Source organism: Podarcis tiliguerta, assembly GCF_965153285.1.
Source record: "Podarcis tiliguerta genome assembly, chromosome: 1".
NCBI lineage: Eukaryota > Metazoa > Chordata > Lepidosauria > Squamata > Lacertidae > Podarcis > Podarcis tiliguerta.
The window spans coordinates 32482179-32506139 of record NC_139534.1 but is presented as its reverse complement, the minus strand read 5'-3'; the positions used below and the strand labels follow the sequence as shown (position 1 = coordinate 32506139).

Below are 23961 nucleotides of genomic sequence, written 5' to 3'. Positions count from 1 at the left end.
TTGCAGTCAAGGTGTTTTGCTTATTAATTTGATACGCTTATATCTTGCTGCATCTCTTCCAACGTGGATCTCAAAGGTGGCAGGCAGAAAGTTCCCATACAGCCTCTCACCCAGACCCTGGTGAGATCCAGACATGCTTAGCTTCTGCACGGTTGCCACATCCTCCTCCCTTCAGGCCACGTCATGAAAGACAGCTGCTAGCAGGCAGTTCCAGGATTCATAAGAAAGGGGCCCTGACCACATCCTCTATTTTTATTTTTATTTTAAGTTCACTCTGCTTGAGTACAGTATGGGAGGAAGAAGCATAGAGGGCGTTGATTGGAACTGAACTCTCCAAACTGTGCAAAACGGTTAATGTAGTTCAATGGTGATGAGCACTGGGGGGGGAATCCTAACTTTACATATACACTGATGGGGTTTACTCCCAGGTAAACATGCTCAGAATTGCAGCCTTGTTGGTTGCTATATTTTGCTCCTCCATTGTCTATCCTTCCTATCTTCCTTTAGAGCAGGCATGTCCAAAGTCCGTTTCAGGGGCCTAATCCAGCCTGCCAATTGATTTAAACAGGCCTCAGTGGCAGTATATGTCCCGGAGGGAAATCCTAAAAAGTCAACAACCTCAATCCTGAAAAAAGCTCAACAACTCACACATGTTCACTTCATCATGCATGTTCACTTCAACATGCCCTCACGCATGTTCACTTCATCAAATCTGGCTCTCTTTGGAAAAAGTTTGGGCACCCCAGCTTTAGAGTTCAGAGTTTCCAGGACATTTGTCATCTAGGTGTAGGCCATGACCAGACCTGTTCAACTCCAGAGGTGGAGCTGTGCATGCCTTTTTAAAACCAGCCACTTAGAAATCAGAATCTCAAAACTCCATTTCCCCCCCAATGTGGACCCTGAAAATTTAGTATTTTATTTTTTTTTGCATGTTTGAGTTTTTAACCCCTCCTGCCCCCCTGACAACTTCTGATGTCCATATCCCAATATTTACCATTTGGTGACCACTTTTCAGTTTGTTTTTTGAAATGCAAAAATCAACTACTACATTCTTCGGAACTGATATTCAAATATATACACATGAAATACAATTTGAACTATATTTACAAAAAAGGGGGGGGGGGCTGTATTAAAGCACTTGGTCTTTTTTCTTCTGGAACACACACCGTACATAAAGGAACAGGAACAGGCAGTGTAGTTACATCTGAAGGCTATAGCTCTATGAACCCAGTTCATTAATGCTGCCAAATCTTCTTTGCACATACAGTCATACCTCGGGTTGTGAACGTGATCAGTGCAGGAGGCATGGTCGCAACCGCAGCACCGCGTCTGTGCACATGCGTGATGCGATTCTGCGCATGCAAGTGACATCATTTTGTGTTTCTGCGCATGCGCAAGCACCAAAACCCGGAAGTAACCTGTTCCAGTACTTCTGGGTTCAGTGCGGTTCTCAACCCGAAAACGCGCAACCTGCAGCATTTGTAACCCAATGTATGGCTGTACATGCAAGAAATAATTCTAAATATACTTGTATGCTGGTTCACAAGATTGCATCAATTCTCATGCTTATAACAGATTTGCTTTGCTTCTTAAGGCTCCTCAAATCACAGGAATTGCTGTACTCCTGCAAACCAGTACACACGTATACTTCTGGTTCATGGGTTACTTTTTCCATGTGATCAGAAAGGGAGAAGAAAACAAGCATGGACAGCTGCGAACGCTTAATAACTGTGTGAAGGAAATGTGCTGCTAGAGCCAAACTTGTGAATGGGCCTTTGTTTGATCACCTAGATAAGAAATATGTCTAATTTTCTTGTTAGCAGCTAGTAAGACTTGGGAAAGGACCATCATGACACTTAGTTCCTAGCAGTTGCCATGTCTGACCCACAATGTATGAATGTCATTTGAAAACAGCCATCCACCCTCCTGCCCTTCACCCCAAAATGCTGTGTATATATAATATCAATATGGATGTCTTGAAACTATTTCAGGCAAAAACAAGTCTCTCAGTCTCAAGTGTTCCCTTCACCTCCATTGACTTTTCACTGAATGAAGTGCAAGCACAACGTTAGGGATGGGGAAATCTTTGGCTTTTAGATGTTGTTGGACTCCAGTTCCCATCAGCCTCTGCCAGCATGGCCAATGATCAGCGATGATGGGAACTGTATTTTGTCCCTGACGTAGGACCTGCACTTCTGCTTGAAAGCTGCAGGTTGTTGCCCAGATATTCACTGAAGGATGCAGTTCCTAGCCCACTTCAGTTGTCAGACACGACTTTCTTCCTCTTCTACAGCTCGGTAAAGGCCAGGGATAAATTTCAGCAACCTCTTTCGAACACTTCCCTTCCGGCTTTTCCGCGGGAGAGTCCCAAATATGTTCGAGACGTTGCTTCCATCCCAAGAGGGAGAGGCTGACCCACTGCTCGTCACACTGATGCTTCTGTGCCTTCTTAGTGAACTCTTCACAAAGGCAACATCACTGTCCCTCGAGAGGAAGCAGTCGTCTTCTGTGCTCGACTGCCGGCTAAAAGTCCCACTGGCAGGATCCTCGGAATCGTAGGCTTGGTAGAAGCTGTCCTCGCTGTCCACAGTCATTGAGCTCAGGCGGCTTAAACAGCTGCTTTCGCTGGGAAATCGGAGTTTGTTTGCCAAAGCTGACCCTGATCCAGCGTAATCACCAAATAAGTTAGATTCTTCCAGTCCCACAAATTCAAGTGGCGAGCACATTTCCCCTAGGAAAGAGACAGAAGAGAACACGCATTAAATACCTCAAAACTCACAAGCTGGAATAATATACAGTGGTACCTCCGTTTATGAACTTGATTTGTTCTGGAGGTCCGTTCTTAACCTGAAACCGTTCTTCACCTGAGGCACGCTTTTGCTAATGGGGCCTCCTGCCGCCATGCCACCGGCATGCGACTTCCACTCGCATCCTGGGGCAAAGTTTGCTACCCGGAACACCTACTTCCAGGTTAGTGGAACTCGTAACCCAAAGCGTTCATAAGGAGGATGGTACATAACCCGAGGTTCCACGGTACTAAATGTACTGATCTTGCTGAAATATCATTGGAGCTCTCACTTTGGAATGGGGGAGAAATTACATTCAGTTTTCATTTAAAGGTGATCCTTCCTAATTCACACTCTCTGAAGCAACATGAGAACCAAAACACGGCCATCTTTCAAAATTCACACTTTCCTGGATTTTGCAATGCAGTTTTCCAGCCAAGTAAGGTGTACAAAAATCCATACACTGTGGTAAAGTGTGCATTAGATGCATATGTTACTGAAAATAACATACAAAATTGAACTGTTCTTATTTGAGGGCGGGGGGAATTACTTTGCAAAAATGTGTAAGGCAATATTGCATACAGTTATGCAGATTAGGAGAGACGGGACTAAAATGCTGATGAATTTCCATTAGGACTTTTTCTTTTTAAAAAATTGCAAACTGGTGCAGAAAGGACTTTTTCTTTTTAAAAAATTGCAAACTGGTGCAAACTGGAGATATGAAATTAAGGTTGGGGGGGAATGCAAAATTGAATGAAACCGAAATTGACAGATCCACCCATTGCTAGCTCTCAGATGACACGATAAGTGCCCCAGTGTGTGGGGTGTGTGGGTGTGTGTTTCACTTCTGCATTATAACTGGTGCACATTGTGTGAATGTGAAAGCTGGTGAAGTGTAGACTGAGCTATGAATTGTATATGCCATGAACTTATCAGGGAGCCTTAGGCCAGTCTTTCTGTCATCTCCAGAAAGGGGAATAATAATAATAATAACTTAACCTTGCAGAGTCGCTGCAAGGATTACAACTAAAAAATGCATGGTAAATTCTTTGAGTACTCAAACACGCTATGCTAGGAATGGGGAACCTCAGGGCCAGGGGCCAAATGTGGCCCTCCAAGTCTCTCTGGCCTCTCTTGGAACTCTAACCCCTATTCACCCTCCCACCAGATGTCAAAGAGAAGAACAACTACCAGATTTTTAGAAGACATCTGAAGGCAGCCCTGTTTAGGGAAGCTTTTAATGTTTAACAGACTACTGTATTTTAATGCTTTGTTGGAAGCCGCCCAGAGTGGCTGGGGAAACCCAGCCAGATGGGCGGGGTATAAATAATGAATTCTATTCTATTCTATTCTATTCTAATTTTTCCCTTCTTCACACCCCAAGTGTTTTTGCCTGACTAGAATGTGTCATTGAACTCTGATAATGCCTCTTGCTTGCTTGGGGTGTGAGAACATGCACAGAGGAACTAACCAACTCTACAGAAATGTTCACCCCCATTGCTCTTTCTTCTCCTCCTTTCTTACATTTATATACCACCTTTACCTCTCAGGAGCTCTGTGGTTCTCCCTATTTTCTCCTCACAACAACCCTGTGAGGTAGGTTAAGCTGAGAGATTGTGACCGGCCCAAGGTCACCCATAGCTGAGTGAGGATTCAAACCCTGACCTCCTAGGTCCTAGTCCAGCACACCACAGTGGCTCCACATTTGCCCCTGGCCCTGTCAACCTCTGGAAGGTTGCTCAGAAGGGGAATGTTCCTCACCCCTATGTGATACGAATGTTAAATTCTATTTTTTACTTAGCTGGCCTGAGAGCTGGTGTAGATAATGGTCAAAGCAGCGATGGCAAACTGATGTCCCTCCAAATGGTGTGGGACACCAACTCTTATCAGCCCCAGTCAATATGGCCAATGATCAGAGATCAGGTGAGCTGTAGTCAAACAGTATCTGGAGGGCCACAGGTTACCAGCCCCTGCACTAAGAGCATCAAACCTGGGGCTGGCAAGAATTGGATTTAAATCTCTACCCAGCAATGGAACTCAGTGGCTGGTGCTGGACCTGTTACCATCTCTCTCCCTAACCTACATCACTTAAACTCTTCGTTGTTTCCAGGTCTCTGTGGAGGTCCCAGATCCCTTCTCTGCCTTCCAAGTTTCCCTTACCTTCGGTTTAGAGATGAGCCTAATTCATGTGACCTATTTTGGGGCAAAAATTCAATTACACTACAAATAATAGTGTGGTTTTTATACTGTAATCTGCCATGTGATCCTCAGATGAAGGGCAGTATAGAAACTAAATAATAAGTAAAAGGTAAAGGTACCCCTGCCCGTACGGGCCAGTCGTGTCCGACTCTAGGGTTAGGATTGGCAAGTCCTAGACACTGAGGTTTTACCCACAGTGCCACCCGCTTCCCCAAATAATAAGTAAAGGCTGTTTATTAGGGCTCTGGGGAATTCTACTTTCTCTAGTGTGACTCACCGCAGCCTTGAAAAATCAATACAAGTGGATACAAAAATCATGTATGTGTATTTAAGGCATTTATAAACTGCCCTTCATAAATATCTACCTCCCAGGCAGTCTACAATGCAGATTAAAAACAAAATATCAACAATAAGAAATAAAGCGTAAAGGTAAATCAATAAAACAAATACAATTAAAAACAAATCGGCTGGATCAGCAAGGTGAAAAGCTTCGTTTGCAGTGTTTAAAATGCAATTTCCTGAAAGCAGAAACTTCAAGCTAAAGACTACTGTATGCACAATTCAGGCAAATGTTTTAATACCAGCCAGAGGCGTACAGTCAGTGTCATATGGCCACATTCACACCATATATTTAAAGAATTATCATATGAATTTAAACAGTAATAGCTTTCAACGGGGGACGCGGGTGGCACTGTGGGTTAAAGCCTCAGCGCCTAGGGCTTGCCGATCGAAAGGTCGGCGGTTCGAATCCCCACGGCAGGGTGCGCTCCCGTTGTTCGGTCCCAGCGCCTGCCAACCTAGCAGTTTGAAAGCACCCCTGGGTGCAAGTAGATAAATAGGGACCGCTTACTAGCGGGAAGGTAAACGGCGTTTCCGTGTGCGGCTCTGGCTCGCCAGAGCAGTGATGTCACACTGGCCACGTGACCAGGAAGTGTCTTCGGACAGCGCTGGCCCCCGGCCTCTTTGAGTGAGATGGGCGCACAACCCTAGAGTCTGTCAAGACTGGCCCGTACGGGCAGGGGTACCTTTACCTTTTTAGCTTTCAACGAAGAATTCTGGGAGCTGTAGCTTGATAAAGGTGCTGAGAGTTGGTATGAGACCCCTATTTCCCTCTCAGAGCTACAGTTCCCAAATGGTTCAACAATCAATTTATCTTCACAGGGAAGTCTGGGAATTGTAGCTCTGAGAAGGGAGCAGGGGCTGCCTAACAACTCTCAGCACACTTAACAAACTGCAGTTCCCATAATTCTTTGGGGGAACTGAAGACTTATCATGGCAATTTTTTCTTATGGCGGGTGTTCTTCTATACAGCTTCTCCCAAACCTTTTATCTGCAGGAGAGAACAAAGGCAAACCAAAATCTGAAACTCAGGAAACTCATTGACTCACTGGTGTTCACATCATTTTTGCAGGGGAAACTGGGGTGGTTATGCAGTCTTATTTTCTATCACAGGAAATTCAGCCTTACCATTAGCAAGGTGGTGTTCTCGTAAGCACAGCGACTGGAACTCCAGCAATTTTTCTTGCAGGGTTTTCTGTAAAAGGCAAGCAGAGATCACTGCAATTTGGGGCACAACACTTTATAAGGTAGCTCGGTTATACACTCAAACCCCCATTGTGATTGTGACTTGTGACAAATGTGTCCAGCTATTTTCTCTGAATTGGTCCAGTTGTGTCTGAGGGATTTGCAGTTGTTTTTAAATGCAGTTTAGTGTTTTATCCCTCTTTCTCATGTTGCCTTTTTCCTGTTGTTGTTTTTTAAATCAGTATTTCAACCCTCCCCCCAAGGGCATTGGAGTCAGTTGGACAATAATTAAAGTGAATGGTGGGGTTTTTTGGAGGGGGGAGGGAAGGAATAATGCATATCCAAGTTATTGGGGGGGGTCATGATGGACTTTGGGTATTCAGATTTTGAAATTTGCTTACTGGTCACACACCTGGGGAGTTGAAAAACGCCCAAGGGAAACATCAGAATCTAAGAGAAATGACCAGGAAATTGGCCTAGGTGGGTCTTTGGTCTTATCCAAAAGGATCTCCTTATGTTCTTATTGGGACACATAATCCCATCTCACTTTCCCCTAGAACAGCTGAGCAGTGACATTCTGTACTGTATATCATAGATTACTGCAAATGTATTACACTTCCTTTAAACTCCAATCCCTTTCCTTAAATCCCAGTGCTTTTCCTAAAGCTTTCCTTCCAAGAGAGAGAAAGATCATCATCAGGGAGTTTATCCAAGTTTTGGATAAGTGACAAGACAGCATTCTTCCTAGTTTGCCAGGCTTCATAATAATCAGCCACTGTGCTCTCTCATTAATCAGAGCAATGAAAAAGTTTGGCTCTGCGGTTCAAGCACAATTTTGCTAGCTCTTTCTAGGCTGGATGGCAGGAGTCCCTTGCCTTCTTAGCTGCTTTAATCAAGGGGCTTGCTAGCATCCCAGGATTTGGTGTCATCTGGAGGTCAAGCTCAGGTGGTGGCTTTGGGGTTATGTAAGCAGTTTGGCTGGGCCAGTGGGCTTCCCACGTTTCCTCCTTCGGTTTCAAGATTTTGTACCAGAGCGGAACAGCAGCACAGTGCAAGGACCTTTCCCTCATATTCTCTGCTGGATATTGGCAGCATGCTTGCGGTGATGATTTATGGGAATTTCACAGCAGCAGCTAAGGGCTTAATCAAGATGAAGGCCCCATTGTGCAGCTAAAGAAACCTTTAACCCTGTCCCTGCCAGGATTTCTCGCCCAATGAGTAGAAGGGAAGGTGAAATAAGTTTCAATTCATGACCTCTATGTTAAGGATAATGGTTTAATTTCCTGAGAGGGGAATGTTCAGTTATAAATGCATAGGTGCTTCAAGGGACGAGGAAACCTACGTGATCAGGTCTCCAGTTAAATGCAGAGGAGCCTGAGCATGTATGTGTGCAACTTTCCACTAGGTTCAGACCTTCCACTGAAAGTGTGGAGGAGGAGGAGGAGCAAGGCCAGTGGACACAATTCTGCTTTTTCCTTTGGTGGTTCAGTATCTGTGCAACTGAAAATCCGAACAAGGCTACTGTTTCTACTGGGTGTTGTTCCATCATGCAGAGTGTGGCTTTCCAATCATCAGGAGCTAGGTGGAATCACATGATGCTTGCTGACTCCCCTCTCCCAATATAAATATTCGGGGGCTGAAATGTACTTTCCTGGCTTAAGCTTCAGGCACAGAGCCCAAGGAAAGCTGAACGGATGCCATTCTGCTTGAGCTGCTGCCTGCACTAAGTCCTAAGAAAAGCTGGCTGCTCATTAATCACATTGCAAAATGAGTCCAAACTGGCAATAGAAGATTTAATAATTTTGCGTTCTTTTTATAACTGAAGACATACAGCATTGCCCTGAGGCCCATTTTCTGTCTTCCTCATCCCAAAAAAACAGTGTCTACGGCAGGTGCTCTACTCTTCATTATGCTAGCATTAGGGTAATAGCCATCAGAGATAGATGGGTTCCCCGCCCCCCAAGGAACTTTCCTCCTCCGCCCCCACCTGTTGAGACTACATTCTTTGGGGAAGGAGTTGTAATTCATTGGGAGCAGTGGGCAGGGCTGGAGTAAAAATGGGTGGGGCCATTATTTTCCCCTTTCTGTTTCCCTTTCTCCTCCCTCATTCTCTTTCTCTTTCTCTCTCTTCCTCCTCCTCTTCTCCCCACCCCAGTTGCCAGGGGAAGGATAGGATCAAAGATCTGAACAAATCTCCAGCAAAGGGCTTCCTCCACCTCCATTTGAGATTTTCCCCAACTCACCCCATGTTTTTCCCCTCCTGTTCTTCCTCTGAGCAACCCTCACCTGCATTAAATTAGGCTGAGGCCAATTAACATCACCCAACTGCTGGCAACAAATGCAGCTGTTTTAGAACAAGGGCTATATGAGTTCTAAATGTAACTCCAGCTGCTGCCTTTTGGACCAGTTGAAGCTCCTGAGTTATCTTGAAGGACAACCCCATGTAGGCTGCCCCCTCTCACTTTCTGGACTTGAGAACTTAGAACACAAGACACCTCCATCTTTCAAGGATTTCATCACTGCCTCCAAACACCTGCCTAGCCCTTCAGCTGGCTCTCCTGATTCAGGTGGAACAGAGAAAAGGCTGGGTAGTTTCCCTGGATGCTGTGATTATAATGTTGCTACTTTGCATGGCAGATGTTGTTTTGTTGCTCTTATTGATTTGGGAATATTTATATTGAATTTGCTTTTATGTTTCGTATTATGGTTTGTTATCTGAACTACTCTGAGTTCACTTGTGAAGAAAATCAAAGATACAAGCCCCTAAATAAACAAATGTATCTTCAGGTGGTTTCTGTATAGTTAAAACTGATGCTTTCTATCCTCTATATAGGATCAGTACCTTCAAGAACCGCAGCTTAGTTTCCAGTTCCATCCGCTTCATTATAAAGGACTCATTCACAGTATCTAACCTGCAAACAGTAAGTATTGTTATTATTATTATTATTTATTACCACTATTAATAAAATTTCATACTGCTAATATGAATGCAAGTTAAAATGTCAGGCGTGCGTTTCCTGCATTGGACTGTGGCTCCATCTAGTCTTGGCTGTTTCTCCCTTACCAAATATAAGCCATGCTAAAGTTCACAAGGAGAATGGTGATAGCCATCTCCTGTTACTTGCCTCTGGCAAATATTAACGTTTGCAGACATCATTTACATACTTGATTTTTGAGACAGACAAGATTACTATTGGGACAACAATGTTTTATATTTTGATTTTGTTCTGTGAACCTCCACCACCCCGAGACCTCTGGGTATAGGGTAGTATATAAATTCAACAAATAAATAAAATAAAATAAAAACAAGCTTAATAACTTCTGGCAGCTCAGGTGGATAAGGAGGCAAACCTGGGCTCATGTCATCACTGATTCTTGCCTAATCCAAGAGAACGTGTATTACTGGTTAAGAATGTGAAAGGACTTGAAATCCATTTCTGATTAAATGCCATTAAATTGTGCCTGAGTAGTGGGGGCAAAGAGATATTCCAGGGTTGTGGTTGAGAAAGAGAAGGGGGCATAGGAGAAAGCAGATGTACTTTTATTAAGATGAGGAGCCTACATCCCCTCTGAGTTCTGTCCCATTGATATGTCCCAAAGGAACCATAGGGTAACAGACCTTAATTGATTGTCATATGTCAGCCACATTTTAGGCTGTGTTGCAACTATCGGGCAACTCAGGCTCTGAGACTGGCAGGTGCAGCTTACTGTCCCATCACCTTGCTGTGAAGTGACATGAAAGAGGGCCTTCTCTGTAGTGGCACCCAGACTATGATATTCCTCCTTCCTGGAGGTATGGCTGGCCACAATATTGTTGAAATTCTGTTGCCTTGTTAATAAAATGCACGGTCTCTCAGGCTTTGGAGGGGCTTGCTTAAGCAGTTTTGAATTTTCTTATGTATCTGGATTGTTCTACTGTCCCCAATGTTTTGATTTAAATCTGTTGTCATTTTAATTGTGCTTTATGGTTTTAAGTAATGCTGCTTTATTTAAAATGTTGCAAAGTCCTCTATGATCACAATGCGAAGAGTTGTCCGTAAGTTTCTTAAATAGATTGAATACTGTTTCAGATTCTGGACTTAATGGTTGTACAGACATACACACAAACACCACCTGTTTCAGTTAAGCTCAATATATGGTAAGCCAGCTCTGTTGCTGCATTTGGGCTCCTGCTCATTCTGCTGAGTGGGGCCCTGGACCTTTGCCCCAGAGTCCTGCCCTGAGTGCACCAATGGCTTTTGATGGCAAATGCCTGCCTGCCTGCATACTCTAATGTTCTGAATCCTGGAACGTTTCTTGTGGCCTGTGCCCATTGCTGCCTTGGCCATTTCTCTGCAGCAATAACAAACCATGAGAAAACCCTTTTTGTCTTCTTGGGGGCAGAAGGGCTTTTGATTACCTCAAAAAGTTCCCTGATGACTTGATCAAGTCCACCATTTGCTTATGAGCAAGTCCTTCGGTGCTCATTCCGTTGATGTTGGTCAAAATATAACCTGTGATAATTCAAAAATGGATATAATTAGAGACTGTGTATTCATTGTTCCCTCTGTATCCTAAAAAAAAAAGCAAATGGGAGAAGCAGTAAACCAGGAGTGGGAAACCTCAGGTCCAGGGTCTGACTGGGTCTGTCCACACATCCATGTCCAGGCCTCAAGACTCTGTCCAGGCCAGAGGTGCCAACTTGAATAAAATATGGGGGGACGGACGGACAGGTAAGCTCTGCCACACATAATCGATCACATGATGCAGTGCATGCACACCATTTGAACGGCAATGCCCATTTTGGAGGGGGGGAGTAAAGACCCCTCTGCCCCTAGAGGTTGGCTCCTATGGTCCAGGCCAAACTGCTCACTGACTTCACTCTGTGCCATCTTGTAGTGATTTTATCTGACTAGAATGTATCCTTGAATTCTGGTGCCTCTTGCTTACCTGCATGGCGAGAGGGATGTGTGTCTATGGTATCTGTGTCTACGTCCACACACACACACTACTGGTGTGTGGCCCCTGGAAATTTGCCTGTGAGGAAGTGTGGTCCTCAAGCTGAATATTTTCCCCATCCCTGCAGTGAACTTTGTTTGGGTGAACTTTAGGGTGGGGGAAAAGGCTAGTTACCACTTTGGAGTCCGGCAAGAGAGGCGGGGCTTCCTTCTTTAACTTTGCAGATGTACGTGCAAGTTTCCAAGGAGTGGCTGATGTGGCGCTGCAATCGAAGAGTCTGTGAACAGAAACACAGCATTGGGAACAGGAAAAGGTTTATCTTGCGGCTTGAAACTGGCTTACGTACCCATCAAACTGCATCCTCCCACCCAGTCACTCTCCCACGCAACACTGAAACAAATGCTTCCTCTTTCTAAAAGATAAATAGTAGAGGGGAGGAACTAACAGGAACAAACATTGTTCCCACCCAACAACAAGGCTGTCCTTCTCCTTCCCAGACATTTAAAGAAGATCGGGAAGAAATTGCTCATATGGCACCACAAAAGAAAGTATGTGTCCAAGGCCCTGGTGTGTTACACAACTGTAAGACAGTCTGACAATAGGTGTGTATAATAATTCATTAAGCACCCAGCAGAACAGGGGGACAAATTTTTTATTATTATCATTACCGTATTTATTAAATTTGTGTATCACCCTATACCTGTAGATCTCAGGGTGGTTCACAACATAAAATTACAATATCAAGGATCTGGTCAGAGGCAAAGCAATGTTTCTTAGGTCTCCTGCCTGGGCATAGCTATTGGCTGCAACTAACAAAATGAAGGGAATGTGAAGAAAATCTAAAGTACGGTAACTGTTTTGGCCCTAATCAGGTCCTGTCCAATGACTAAACAGTGTCCCCTCCCAAGGTTAGCTCAAGCCATTTTGCTGCCTGAGGCAGAGCAGCAAATGCTGCTGACACGGCCAACCAAGTGGTTTTGGCACCTCGAGCAGGAAATCTCACAAGCATCTCTGCCCCTCCCTGGAAATAAAAATAGAACAGTAACAATTTGCTGTCCTTTCATGAAACCCCAAATCATCTGCCTGATACGCCTAACTGCAGTGCTGGCCCTGCAACACCACCTCCCCACTCCAATGTTTAAATGCCCACAACAGATATTTCTCACAATACAGTCATAACTCGGGTTAAGAACTTAATTCGTTCTGGAGGTCCGTTCTTAACCTGAAACTGTTCTTAACCTGAGGTACCACTTTAGCTAATGGGGCCTCCCACTGCCGCCACGCGATTTCTGTTCTCATCCTGAAGCAAAGTTCTTAACCCAAGGTACTATTTCTGGGTTAGCAGAGTCTGTAACCTGAAGTGTCTGTAACCTGAAGCATCTGTAACCCGAGGTACCACTATATAGCATTAGAAAAGGAAGGGAAGGGAAAGGAAGAAGAGGAACTCAGACCCCTTAGGGGCCTCTTTCATTCATCTCTGAGGCATTCAGTGCTGTGAGATCTTCTGAGCTCTCACAGAAAGCCCGACCCACCTTTTTATGCATGGTAAATAGCTGCTGTTGCTGTACCAGTTATATCCCAAGTTTCTTCCAATGGGAGTCAAGGTGGTACACATGGCTCTTCACTGCCCCATTTTGTCCTCAACAACAACCCAGTGAGGTAGAGTAGACTGAGTAGAGTAGCTTTCTGACTATTTCAACCCTTCTCTTCCAAGTCCTGATTCAGCATTCTAACCAGTAGGCCACACTGGGTCTTTCATAGTTATGAAATGCTGGCTTAGCATGGAATAAACACCTCTCCATTGCTGTCAACATGGGGTAACAACCATGAGGAGCAATTTAGCACCCCGTGAAACATTCTCTTTCTGTGAAGAAGCACTTCTGTTTTGTTTGTTTGCATTTTTGTCCCCTCCTTCCTCTAAGCAGGATACATGGTTCTCCCCATTATATCTTCACAACAATTTTGTGTGGAAGGTTTGGCTGAGGGGAAAAAGCCAGGACCAGCTCCAGGTTTGAGAGAGCCAAGTATCCCATTGTGTACACACACACACACACACACACACACACACACCTGCTTACATGGATGAGTGTGCTTGGGCTAACCTGATAATGGCAGCAGCACTCTAGAATGGTTTGAGAGCTCCCATTTTAATTTCCCTGCGTTCATAGTGTTAAAGGCTCACCTGAATTTCAAAACCAAATGTTTCATTATCTTCTTTGAAGATTTTAACTGACTTTCTGCAGAGAGAGAGAGATACACAAAGTCAATAACCCATTGGAAGGGAATAACATGTTTAAGGCTTAATTTAGAATAAATGTGCTGTACATCATAAGCATCAGTAGTTCTTAACAAGTGCTGTGCAATGAAAATCTAAAATCTCCCCACATCTCCAAAGATCATGTGGACAGGATTGTTTACAGGACGTACATTATTGTACACATCACCAAACGGTCACTGTGAGAATGTGGATTGACCGGATGTGTGCAAAGCTGAGCATAAAAGGAAGCAATTGTGCCATTGCCTCTCATCTCCTGCAGCCAAGGATACTTGAGGAATTCATCTTCTGACCAGATCTGCACATCCCAGATTTAACAAGCAGAAACGTACACAATTATGCTTCAGATTTCACACTTCCCTGAATTCTGCGATGCAATTTTCAGCTTCAAAAAAGATGAAGTACTGAAATGCATATAAAAATGTTTGGGATAAAATACATTTTAAAAGGGGGGAAATACATTCAAAAATACAAACTTTCATGCAGATTTGATTTTTGATTTTTTAAGTAGCAGAAATGGGAATGAATGGACTTTTGCACAAACACATGCCAGGGTGACATGGATGAGAAATAGACTCATCTATTCATCCTCGCTCCCAGCTTACCTCCATGTTTTCCAGCATGGCATCATTTCAACCCACTGGGCATATAGTGAAATGACCACCTAATTGCTTCACCCTTCACAATACTATATGCATGAATTCTTTCTGTCCCTATATTTGGCCTCCCATTTTGGTTGTGCGATCTGGGCCACTGAGTGAAAGGAACGTGTCACATATAAAGTGATGTCCCAGTTCCTCTGCACTCTGGCCTTCCGTCTACCCAATTGGTAGCACAGGGGAAATGACCAGCCGTGTACTGGAGAAATGATTTCAAATCATTCTCAATATCATCGTCGTCAAAAGAAAGTATATACCACCTTTCATTTCAAGAAGAAATACAAAGGTGGTCAACTCTCTAATGATACTCTGCCACACTGCAATATGTAATGGTGGTTGCATTAGCTACTGGGTTTAGGGATGGGCTGTGGGTATGCATTGCTCAGTCTTTCCACAACTCTCCAGCCCACGGATTTCATTGTAGTTATTTGTTTGTTCACACTTTCATCTTCCTCTTTCAGTATCTGCCTTGGGCCTCCACACACAATTTTCACATTTCTAGTAGCAGTGTAATGAACTAATATTTAGAGAGAGAAAGCAATGCCTTTATTACCTTTGAGGGCCAACAGAGTCACCTGAAGAGATTGTCCTACTTAAAGCAAGCTGGAAGGAGAAGAGACAAGGGAGGGCATTGCATTATAAATTCATTTGTGTCTAGAAAACAAAATGCTAGATGAAAGCTTTACATATGCAAAAGTGCCAATGAGAATTATGGTCGTATAAGGTCCACCTGGTCCAGGGTCCTTTGAACAGGGCCAAGCAGGTGACTCCGAAAGTTCAAATTCAGGGCATGGTGAAGATGGTTACACGCTCTTGATTTCCCCCAGCTTAGGAACACACAAACGTTAAAAATGGCCCTCCTGGATCAAAGGCCCATCTGCATTCTAAACCCTACAGTGGTCAACCAGCTATTTCCAGGAATCCCTCAAGTGGGGCAAAAAGGAAAAATTCCTTCTCTCCTGGTTGCTCACCAGCAGGGTGGTGTTGGGTGGCATCCTGACTCTGGTTCAAGCACATATCATGGCTACTAGCTGTTGATAAAGGCATCTCTCCAAAGAGTGCTGGCCCTACCATTAGGCAGAGTGAAGCTGCTGCCCCAGACAACTGATTTTGGATGTCATAAAAGTGAATAAATTGTAAGTCATGGGTTGCCTTTCAGTTGTGACTCTTCACTAACAGAAGTGGCTGTGCTTGCTCAAGGCAGGGCACTGGATTTTCAAAGAGTCCTCCTACCCAGTACAGCTCTTCCTTTTTTGCAGTATCTGCTTCTGAAGAATAGTGGACCCTCTGAAACAGAATGGGGTATGCCATAGAGGGTGCTATTGGTAGAAGGGATCAAGGGAAAATGGGGTGTCTCGTCTTGTGCTAGTGAAAGTGCATCGCTAGGGCAAAGGCACCATTTGATAAAACAACAACAACCCGTTTACTTCCAGGGAAGGGGGAAAGGAGCTTATGGGATTTTCTTCCTCAGGTGCCAAAATAACTTGACTGGCTTTGGGTACTGTGCCAAAATACCTAGGGCCAGCCCTGACTCAGAGGCACCAGCAACCCAGTCATCACCATTGCCTGAAGTTAAACGATTTACACATGTGGGAACAAATTTCAGCTCCCAAAAGTGGTAAGCAAGAGCCTCTCTTGATTAAAAATATAATCCATCTCAGCACATTTGTCAACTGAGAGCAGTCCCAGGTATGGCACATCTTAGTCAATTTAGCAAGCAGCCAAGGAACTTATTGACAGAGGTGGCTTGAACGGTGAATTGATCTTGGGCCCAAAGCCCATGCCTGTGGTTTCTTTCAAGATTTAACCACAGCACAAGCAAGCACTTCAGACCATGCCTGGTCACAATCCCTTAGAATCAACTGGGATTGCCTGTGCCAATCCTAGTTCATGCTTCTGTGCCCAGGGCCTGAGAAGGAACACCACGTGGCAGCCTCCTTACCAAGTCACCCTCCTTTCCTAATATTAGTACTCAAGTTGTTTTGGCATCCGAGGAAGAAAATCTTACAAGCACCTCTCCCACAGAATAGAATTAAAAAGATAACCCTTTTTTCCACGGTCGCAAAGCTCCAAATCAGCTGGCTGAGCCTCTGAGGCAGCTGCCTTCCCCTGCAGACCAGCCCTAAAACAGTAGCCTAAGACATGGAAATTGAACAGGTGTAGATTTCTGTGGCATAGAGATAAATGGTGGGAAAGCCTCACCTGCTAAATTTCTGTGATTCAGGTGGATAATATAGCCACAGCATCTAGGACTGTTAAAAGATTGCAACTGTAAAAGCAATAGACCAGGCACCCCCAAACTCAGCCCTCCAGCTGTTTTGGGACTACAACTCCCATCATCCCTAGCTAACAGGACCAGTGGTCAGGGATGACGGGGATTGTAGTCCCAAAACAGCTGGTGGGCCGAGTTTGGGGATGCCTGCAGTAGACAGTTCAGGGCTGGCCCAAGACGTTTTGGCACCTGAGGCAAACCACAAAATGGTGCTCTCCTCACCACCAGGGAAGAATGGGTGAATGAAGGTCTACATCAGGAATGGGGTGGGGGTGATAAAGATCACACCTTGCCTCATGTGTGGACCAGCCCTGAATCTACCCAGCATGTTGTCTGCATTGTTATTTCCCATTAGTCCAACTTGGAAATGAATGAACAAGAGCAGCAACAGAAATGTGAAGCATAAGAAAGACATATCCCAAAAAATTCTGTGGTGTGCTGAAGGCAACCCTCTTTATCCTTGATACCTCTGATAGATATATTTCCCACCCCATTCTCTTGACTGTAACTTGGTTTAACTGGTTGTAAAAGTCTTTTGATATAATAATAATAATAATAATAATAATAATAATAATAATAATAAATCATACCTGCTTGTAGTCCCTAGACAACGTGTCTATTGAATTTGTGAATGCCTGGCTTCTTTTGTTGTCCAGTGGTGGGTTACCTATGGGGTCCAAGTACGGGGTGTAAACTGAGCCCACACAGTTGGCGTTGCGGTTCTGCTGAATGAGCCTCTTTAAGGACATCTTGAATTCAACTAGAAGTCATTCACAGGCTAGCATTGCTTAAGGAACCTTGCGCGACTGAGGAAGGAAGCAAACTAAAAACATAACCTCAGTTGTGAGCAAAAGTAGCAAACACACGAACAGGGTGGAGGGGGAAAGGAGAACAAGGCCATGTGAGTTGTGGTTTAGGTGCAGTTTACATAAATCTCTTCTCACAGATCAGTCAGTGTTACTCAATGTTTCTTTTTAAGCTTACAAGAGTTTGTCCCTGCAATTAAAGCAATCTGCTTATTCCCTCCCCACACACACTATCAACCCCCCACCCTCCCGTCCAGGAGCACACACTGCTTGGATGCAAACAGAAGCTCTGGCTTTAAATGTCCTTGGAGTTTGCCGCATTCTCAGGCTTGTTTAGGTTTTTGTTTTTAACTCCCCATTTCCCATGGAACAGGACAGATTAATAAGATTTTTGTTAATATAAATAGATTAAAACCATAACTTACATGTAAAGCAGTAATTCTTCAAGTGGCGGCAGCAGGAGGCCTTACCCAGGGATGTGTTATAGAATTAGAGAGACTGAGGGCCACATTCTGTTCTGCAGAGCTTTCAGAGGGCCACATGCCAAAGATGAATGAAGCCAGAGGCAAAAGTGGAGGAGCAACAAAAGTACGTTTCACCTTTCCTCAGTAGGCTAGTGCTTTTTATGTATCCTCAACACACTCCTCTTTCCAGGCAAACACAGGCAATATCAGAGCAGGGGCGGATTTTAGGGCAGTACGAATGGTTCAACCGCACTGGGTGCCGAGTCAAGAGGGTGCTGCAACAGTGACTTGGAGCAGAAGGCGCAAGAGGCCAGGGGTGCCAAATTTTGGTGTCACACAGAACGCCCACCGGAATCTGAAAGCCCAAAGGCCACCACTGAGTGCAAGGGTATATTCCAGTCTGGCAGAAGCACTCAAGGGGGGTGCAGATCAGCGCCAGTGAGGGGTGTGGCGCTAGACCACGATTGATAGGTAGATCACCCTGGTGCTCCTGGTCAATCGCGACACGCCCCCTGCGCTCTGCCCCCTGCGCTATGTCCCATTGCTGTCACCAGTGAAGGGGGGGGGTAAGCTGAATAACTCTTGCCCCAGTCGCTAAAAGAAGCTCAATAACTCTTGTCATCCCCTCCTAAAAACAGCTCAACAACTATGGTTGATGACAATGGGTAGATCAGTGCCAGTTTTATTATACTGGGAGTAGATTGCAGTCGCTAGAGAGTTGGGCGCTAGACCATCCTGAGGTCTAGACAGAGGCATTTGGCCTCCAGGTCTGACACACACACACACACACACACACAACCCATATGACTGTCTGGTGTGTACCCATCCTTAGTGTAACCTGTGAAATGGACCTTTATCTCACAGCTGTATAGGGTCAATCTGATATCTGTGCAGGATTGTCATTGTTGAATCACAGTGCTTCATTATATGCAAATGGACCCAGGGATGGGGATTAATCTTTAACACAGTTGTTTTTATCTGCTGCAACCTGAATGCATGGATATGTGCTTCTCATTTACTTCAACTTCCTGAATTCCAAAAGACTATAGGCAAGACAACCTACATAGCAACTGTCCAGTCCATCATGCTTGTCTTTCTCTGGGGATTTCTGAGGACTATATTTTGGGATGCAAACATGTAGATGAAGTTGAATTTGTGAGTCAAGCTTATCATCACCCTTCTTCCAATTAACTAGCGATGTTCCCAAAACTCACATTTGGATGCATGAATCTCAGTGGTTTGTAATGGTCACCTCAAATACAAGACACACGTTGCAGACCTAAAAGTTTAGCTATTCTCCATTTCAGAGTTTGATTCCTCCCTCTTTGTAATACTAGTGCAACCATACTCCACACAGTTCACATATTTGAAGTAAATGTGCTAGATAATGGAGTGATCATATTTTCCCAGTGGCAGACTAGCTGTTTCTGCTTGGGAAGTGAGAAAATATGATATCCCCCTCAACATAAGCTTGAAGGGTGACATCTGCATTACCCACAACTACTGTGAAACATGTGGTTTTATTGCATGAAGAACCATTATCTGTGGAAGTCCCCTGAAATGTTGAGAAACCGGGGTTGGCACAACCCTTTAAAAAATAACTTCAACTTAATCTGATTTCTTAGCTCATTTAAATCATCTTTAACCAAAACTCGGTGCTTTTTTGCTTCTTGTTCCCCACTCTTCTTTGGTTTCCTGTATATACATTTGCAAGAGAAAGATGGGTTTCATTTGCTATCTTGTTTCCTGTAAAGGGTGAATAATGTCTGGCCTTCAGGATGAGTGTGGTCAGACACCCTTCAGAATACTCTTTTGCAGTAGTGCACCTGCATATTCTTTGAGCAGTGCTTTGGGGCTGGTGAGATAACATTTGCACAGAGACTTTAGAACTTCCAACTAATTTCAACACTTTTATCAGTGTAACATTTCTTCTGAATCATAGTTTTCAGTAGAAACTATCTCTTTGTCAGTTGCATCATGTCACTAAACTTGATCTAGGAACAACAGCAAGATAACTGTGCAAAAACAATTGAGAAGGGAAGGAGCCTGTTTGCTGATGGGAGGCACATTCATTCTGTGTCCGAACTTGCCGTTATTTCTTTACCTAGACCCTCCAAGTGTCCCTATTTTCCAGGGACATCTCTGATTTAGAGAAACCATCCCGGTTTCTGTTTTGATCCCAGAATGTCCTGCTTTTCCTTAGGATGTCCCTATTTTCATTGGAGAACTGTTGGAGGGTAAGGAGTTACCCAACTCCCAAGCTATCTGAAGGCAATTCTGTATAGGGAAGTTTTTTTTAACGTTTAATGTTCTGTTATGTTTTTATATATGTTGGAAGCTACCCATAGTGATTGGGGCAACCCAGTCAGATGAGTGGGGTATAAATAGTAAAATTACCATTATGGAATGGGATGTCCCTATTTTCGTCAGAGAAATGTTGGATGGTATGTAAACCAATCAATGAAAGTGATGAAGCTAACTAGATCAAATGGTTTTGCTAACCACCCCTCCTTTTTTTAAAAGGGCTCCACCATTGCCACGCTTGCTTTACTTGCATTTTCAAAGTAAAATTGTTAAAACTACTCCACGGACACGGAGCGGGAAGGGGAGAAGACACGTGCAGCTTGTCCACTGCTTATATCATGGGCACTCTTCAGTAGGTGCTCATAACTGCTCAGCGCTCATAGATTGCCATGGTAGTGGACATCATCCTAGTGGAAACTAAATACCTTCCTCCAAACACCATTCTTTTGAATTGTTCGAAATCACAGGCCAACCATTCACGTCTGCCTGGAAAAATAATACAGCAGCTGTTGGCCAAGGTATCCACACTCATTTTTATCTGTTTTCCCTTTCAACTTTGACCATAAAGCCTGCTTCACTGGAAACTAGACTGCGACAAAAGAAACTAATGTGTACACCATGATCGATGCCGTTTCTATCTTGCCACTTTGGGCTCTCTTAAAGACTATAGCGTGACTTCATTTATTTATTGAATTTGTAGACTGCCCTTCATTCTTAGATCTTAGGGTTGTCTTCTATCCCCAGCGGTTTTGTACTGATACAAGAATCACAGCCCAGCAGGAAAAGGCAGGAGGCAGGAATTGCAGTAAAGCAAACCCCATCCCAAGCTGGGTCATTTCAGGAACACCAGAGAAGTTTAGCTTCATTGTAGAGCTTTCTCTCTGCTCAGCCGCATTGCACACATTTATTTTTCCTTGCCAGCACACGTCCTCATTCTCCGCCACCACCATGGGCCTAACAAGCCAAGGATGCTCAACTCTCACACCTCCACCTTACTCTCCATCAATTCCCCTCTCTTTTGTTCCGTTTCCTATCCCCCTGTCTTGATTCCATTCTCTTTTATTTTTCTTCCATCCCGCTATGTTATTTATAGCTCAGGGCTAAGGACATGTCTCACAGCCTGGCAAATCAATCACTGTAGCAAAGCAGAGATCAATGAACAGATGGAACTGGCTTGAAAGCTACCTGGCTGTTTGCAGTTGGAAAAAGGCTCTAAGTAAGCTGCAAGCAACCTTTTTTTTATTATTTAAAAGGTGGTGGGGAAATCCAGTTCCATATAGGATGAATACTAGCTCTAACTTTCACCCCAACCCTACCCCACTTTATCTGAGGGCTGCCTTCCAAAAACAAATTTAGTCAGTCTCTCTCTCTCTTAATATAAATTAATCAGGCAGTGTCTCAGAAGTGTTCCATTTATTAGGGGTAGTTTGAACCACTCTCTATTACCCCTATTACTAGGTGCATGTGATCATAGTTGGGGGGAGAAACACAGCAGTTATTGTAGGATGAAAGTGAACCATCTGCTTGTCACTGCTTGTTTTCTGCTGAACACAAACTAGGTGGTTCCTCTAGAAATAGCATCATCTCATCACTTGCTTAAGTGATATGACTAATGTCTCCAGTGACACTCTTCCTCTTTTCTCCCTTTATTATGCATTGCTTTGTTGTGTGTTGCAGAAAACAATAAATGTGCATCCCTATGTCTTAAATATTAGATGGGTCTCCCGCCTTTTTTCTTTTCTTTTGGAAACAAAACAAAACAAAACAAACAGGAGAAAGCTACGCTTAAGAGGCACCATCAGCAAATATACCTGCTTGCGAAGTCAAAAAGATCTGTAGATAATAATTCTGCTTTAAGACGACTAAGTTTTTAAAAAAGTTAACCAAATTGATTTAGTTATTTATTAACAGCATTTATATAGCTGCTGCATGAGAGGAGTTTTCTAAGAGACTCAAAAGGCAAAAAAAAAAAAAGGCCATTAACAATGCAATTTAGAACACCAAAGGCTTATCACAAATTAATTAAAAACTGAAACAAAATTTAAAACTGAAAGGAGCTGGGAAGAAACCACATTCTAGGACACATCTCATGTGGCTTACAATGTTACTGGAGTAACTGCAGAGCTCCCGTACCACTAAGATAGCCTCCCCAGTCTGCTACCCTGCCACATGTTGGACTACAACTCCCATCATTCCTGGCTGCTGGCCTTGCTGGCTGGGGTTGATGAGAGTTGTAGTCCATCAGCAGCTGGAGGGCACCATGTTTGGGAAGGTCGCACTAAGGCAGGCATCCCCAAACTCGGCCCTCCAGATGTTTTGAGACTACAACTCCCATCACCCCTAGCTAACAAGACCAGTGGTCAGGGATGATGGGAACTGTAGTCCCAAAACATCTGGAGGGTCGAATTTGGGGGGGCCTGCACTAAGGAAATGCCTTAAAGCAAACTTAGAAGTATATTCATTTGGACACGGATGTTCCATTTAGTTGTCATGGCAAATAGCGATTGATGGACCTGCCCTGGATGAGTATCACTAATAGACTTTTTTAAAAGAAAAAAGAAAAAGCGTTTCAGCTATAGTCCATCATCAGATCATGCAGTAGTGAAGCATGTTGGTTTACTGTGCGCACTTCCTTTTTTTGCTGATGGCGTTAATCAATTTTACCAGATGACTTCAAATTCTGAATTTATTTTGTAACATTTTAATGGCTCTTCTGCTGTTAAAAGGGGGATACTCAGGGTACTCAAAGTGATGTACAAATTGATTTAGAAGAAGAAGCCCCCCAAAATAAAGACAGTAAAAATGGCAAAATAATACATTCCATTTTGAAAAGAATAAAAGAATTATTAAAGTATTCAGCACATGAACTCTCCTGGCAGGGTGGCCTGCTTGCAAAGATGTTGTTGGACTCCCATCAGCCCTAACCAGCATGACCATGGTCAAGGATGATGGTAGTTGTAGTCTAACAACCTATAGTGAGCCACATGTGAGCTACCCCTACAATAGAGGAGATATTTACTGTGTATATACTGAGGGAAAGAGAGTGGAAATTCTCCCTACTTGCTGGACAGGGGGTCAAAGCTTATTAAACTGTTTATTAAACCATGGCTTAGCATTATGTGCGAGCCGGGCCACTATGTGATGTTAGAAGCGTTGAGTTTTTTTGAACCCCATCACTCTGAACTTCTTTGCACTGGATCTCACATGCTATTCTACTGCCCACTCATTCAGTTTGGAGAGGTCCCTTTTTAAAAAATTCTACACACGCTCCCTGAAATGTCATCATACTGAGTAATTTGGTGTCATCTGCAGTCATGACTCTTTGTGAGCTCATGTGATAAAGCTGACTGCCCCATGTGTGTGTGTTTTGTGTTTGACTGGTTCACCAAAATGGAAAGGGTAGGGTGACTCTGGTGCACTTACAGTATGACAGTCCATTATTTTAACCCTTGACGTATTCCCCAAACCTATTGCACAGGTGAACCATGATGCTGTTTGCACGTCACACTCTGTTTCTTCTTTGGTGCCACCATTTGATGGCAACCGCTGGTGTGCAAGCCAGCCAAGAAAGCCACTCAGTTGCTAGTCATCAGTGCCAGCCAAGCAGGTCAGCCCATTTCAGAAGTCTCTGACTCCAGCTTGTCATAATAAATTAAAACACCCCTGAATCCAGAACTCATTCTTGGAGACATTTGGTTGCATCCAATATTGTGCAAGCAACATCCCACTCATGC

At 43.9% G+C, this 23961-nt stretch overlaps 1 protein-coding gene and 1 long non-coding RNA gene across 2 annotated transcripts in view; one reads left to right on the top strand and one right to left on the bottom strand.

Moving 5' to 3' along the window:
* Nucleotides 1-23961, top strand: part of LOC310665344 — a 54799-nt gene that overhangs the window by 17891 nt on the left and 12947 nt on the right. The window contains exon 2 of the long non-coding RNA XR_014505410.1: nucleotides 9343-9430. This is a non-coding gene — a long non-coding RNA (uncharacterized lncRNA). The remainder of the gene's footprint in view (nucleotides 1-9342; nucleotides 9431-23961) is intronic.
* Nucleotides 1089-17653, bottom strand: CYTIP (cytohesin 1 interacting protein). Its single transcript, XM_083412764.1, has 8 exons — nucleotides 17244-17653; nucleotides 14935-14984; nucleotides 13630-13684; nucleotides 11622-11724; nucleotides 10909-11002; nucleotides 9352-9421; nucleotides 6453-6519; nucleotides 1089-2731 (listed from the first exon to the last, which is right to left on the bottom strand). Exons 1-8 carry the CDS (start codon nucleotides 17400-17402, stop codon nucleotides 2265-2267), a joined length of 1065 nt encoding a protein of 354 aa, XP_083268890.1. The 5' UTR covers nucleotides 17403-17653; the 3' UTR covers nucleotides 1089-2264.

Bases quoted from the DNA above. Each gene is read 5' to 3' on its own strand.
- CYTIP (XM_083412764.1), bottom strand. From the start codon at position 17,402: ATGTCCTTAAAGAGGCTCATTCAGCAGAACCGCAACGCCAACTGTGTG. The intron at 13,685-14,934 runs GTAATAAAGGCA...CTCTCTCTGCAG, and splicing joins GACTCTGTTGGCCCTCAAAG to AAAGTCAGTTAAAATCTTCA. The intron at 11,003-11,621 runs GTAACTAGCCTT...GAATTATCACAG, and splicing joins TCTTGCCGGACTCCAAAGTG to GTTATATTTTGACCAACATC.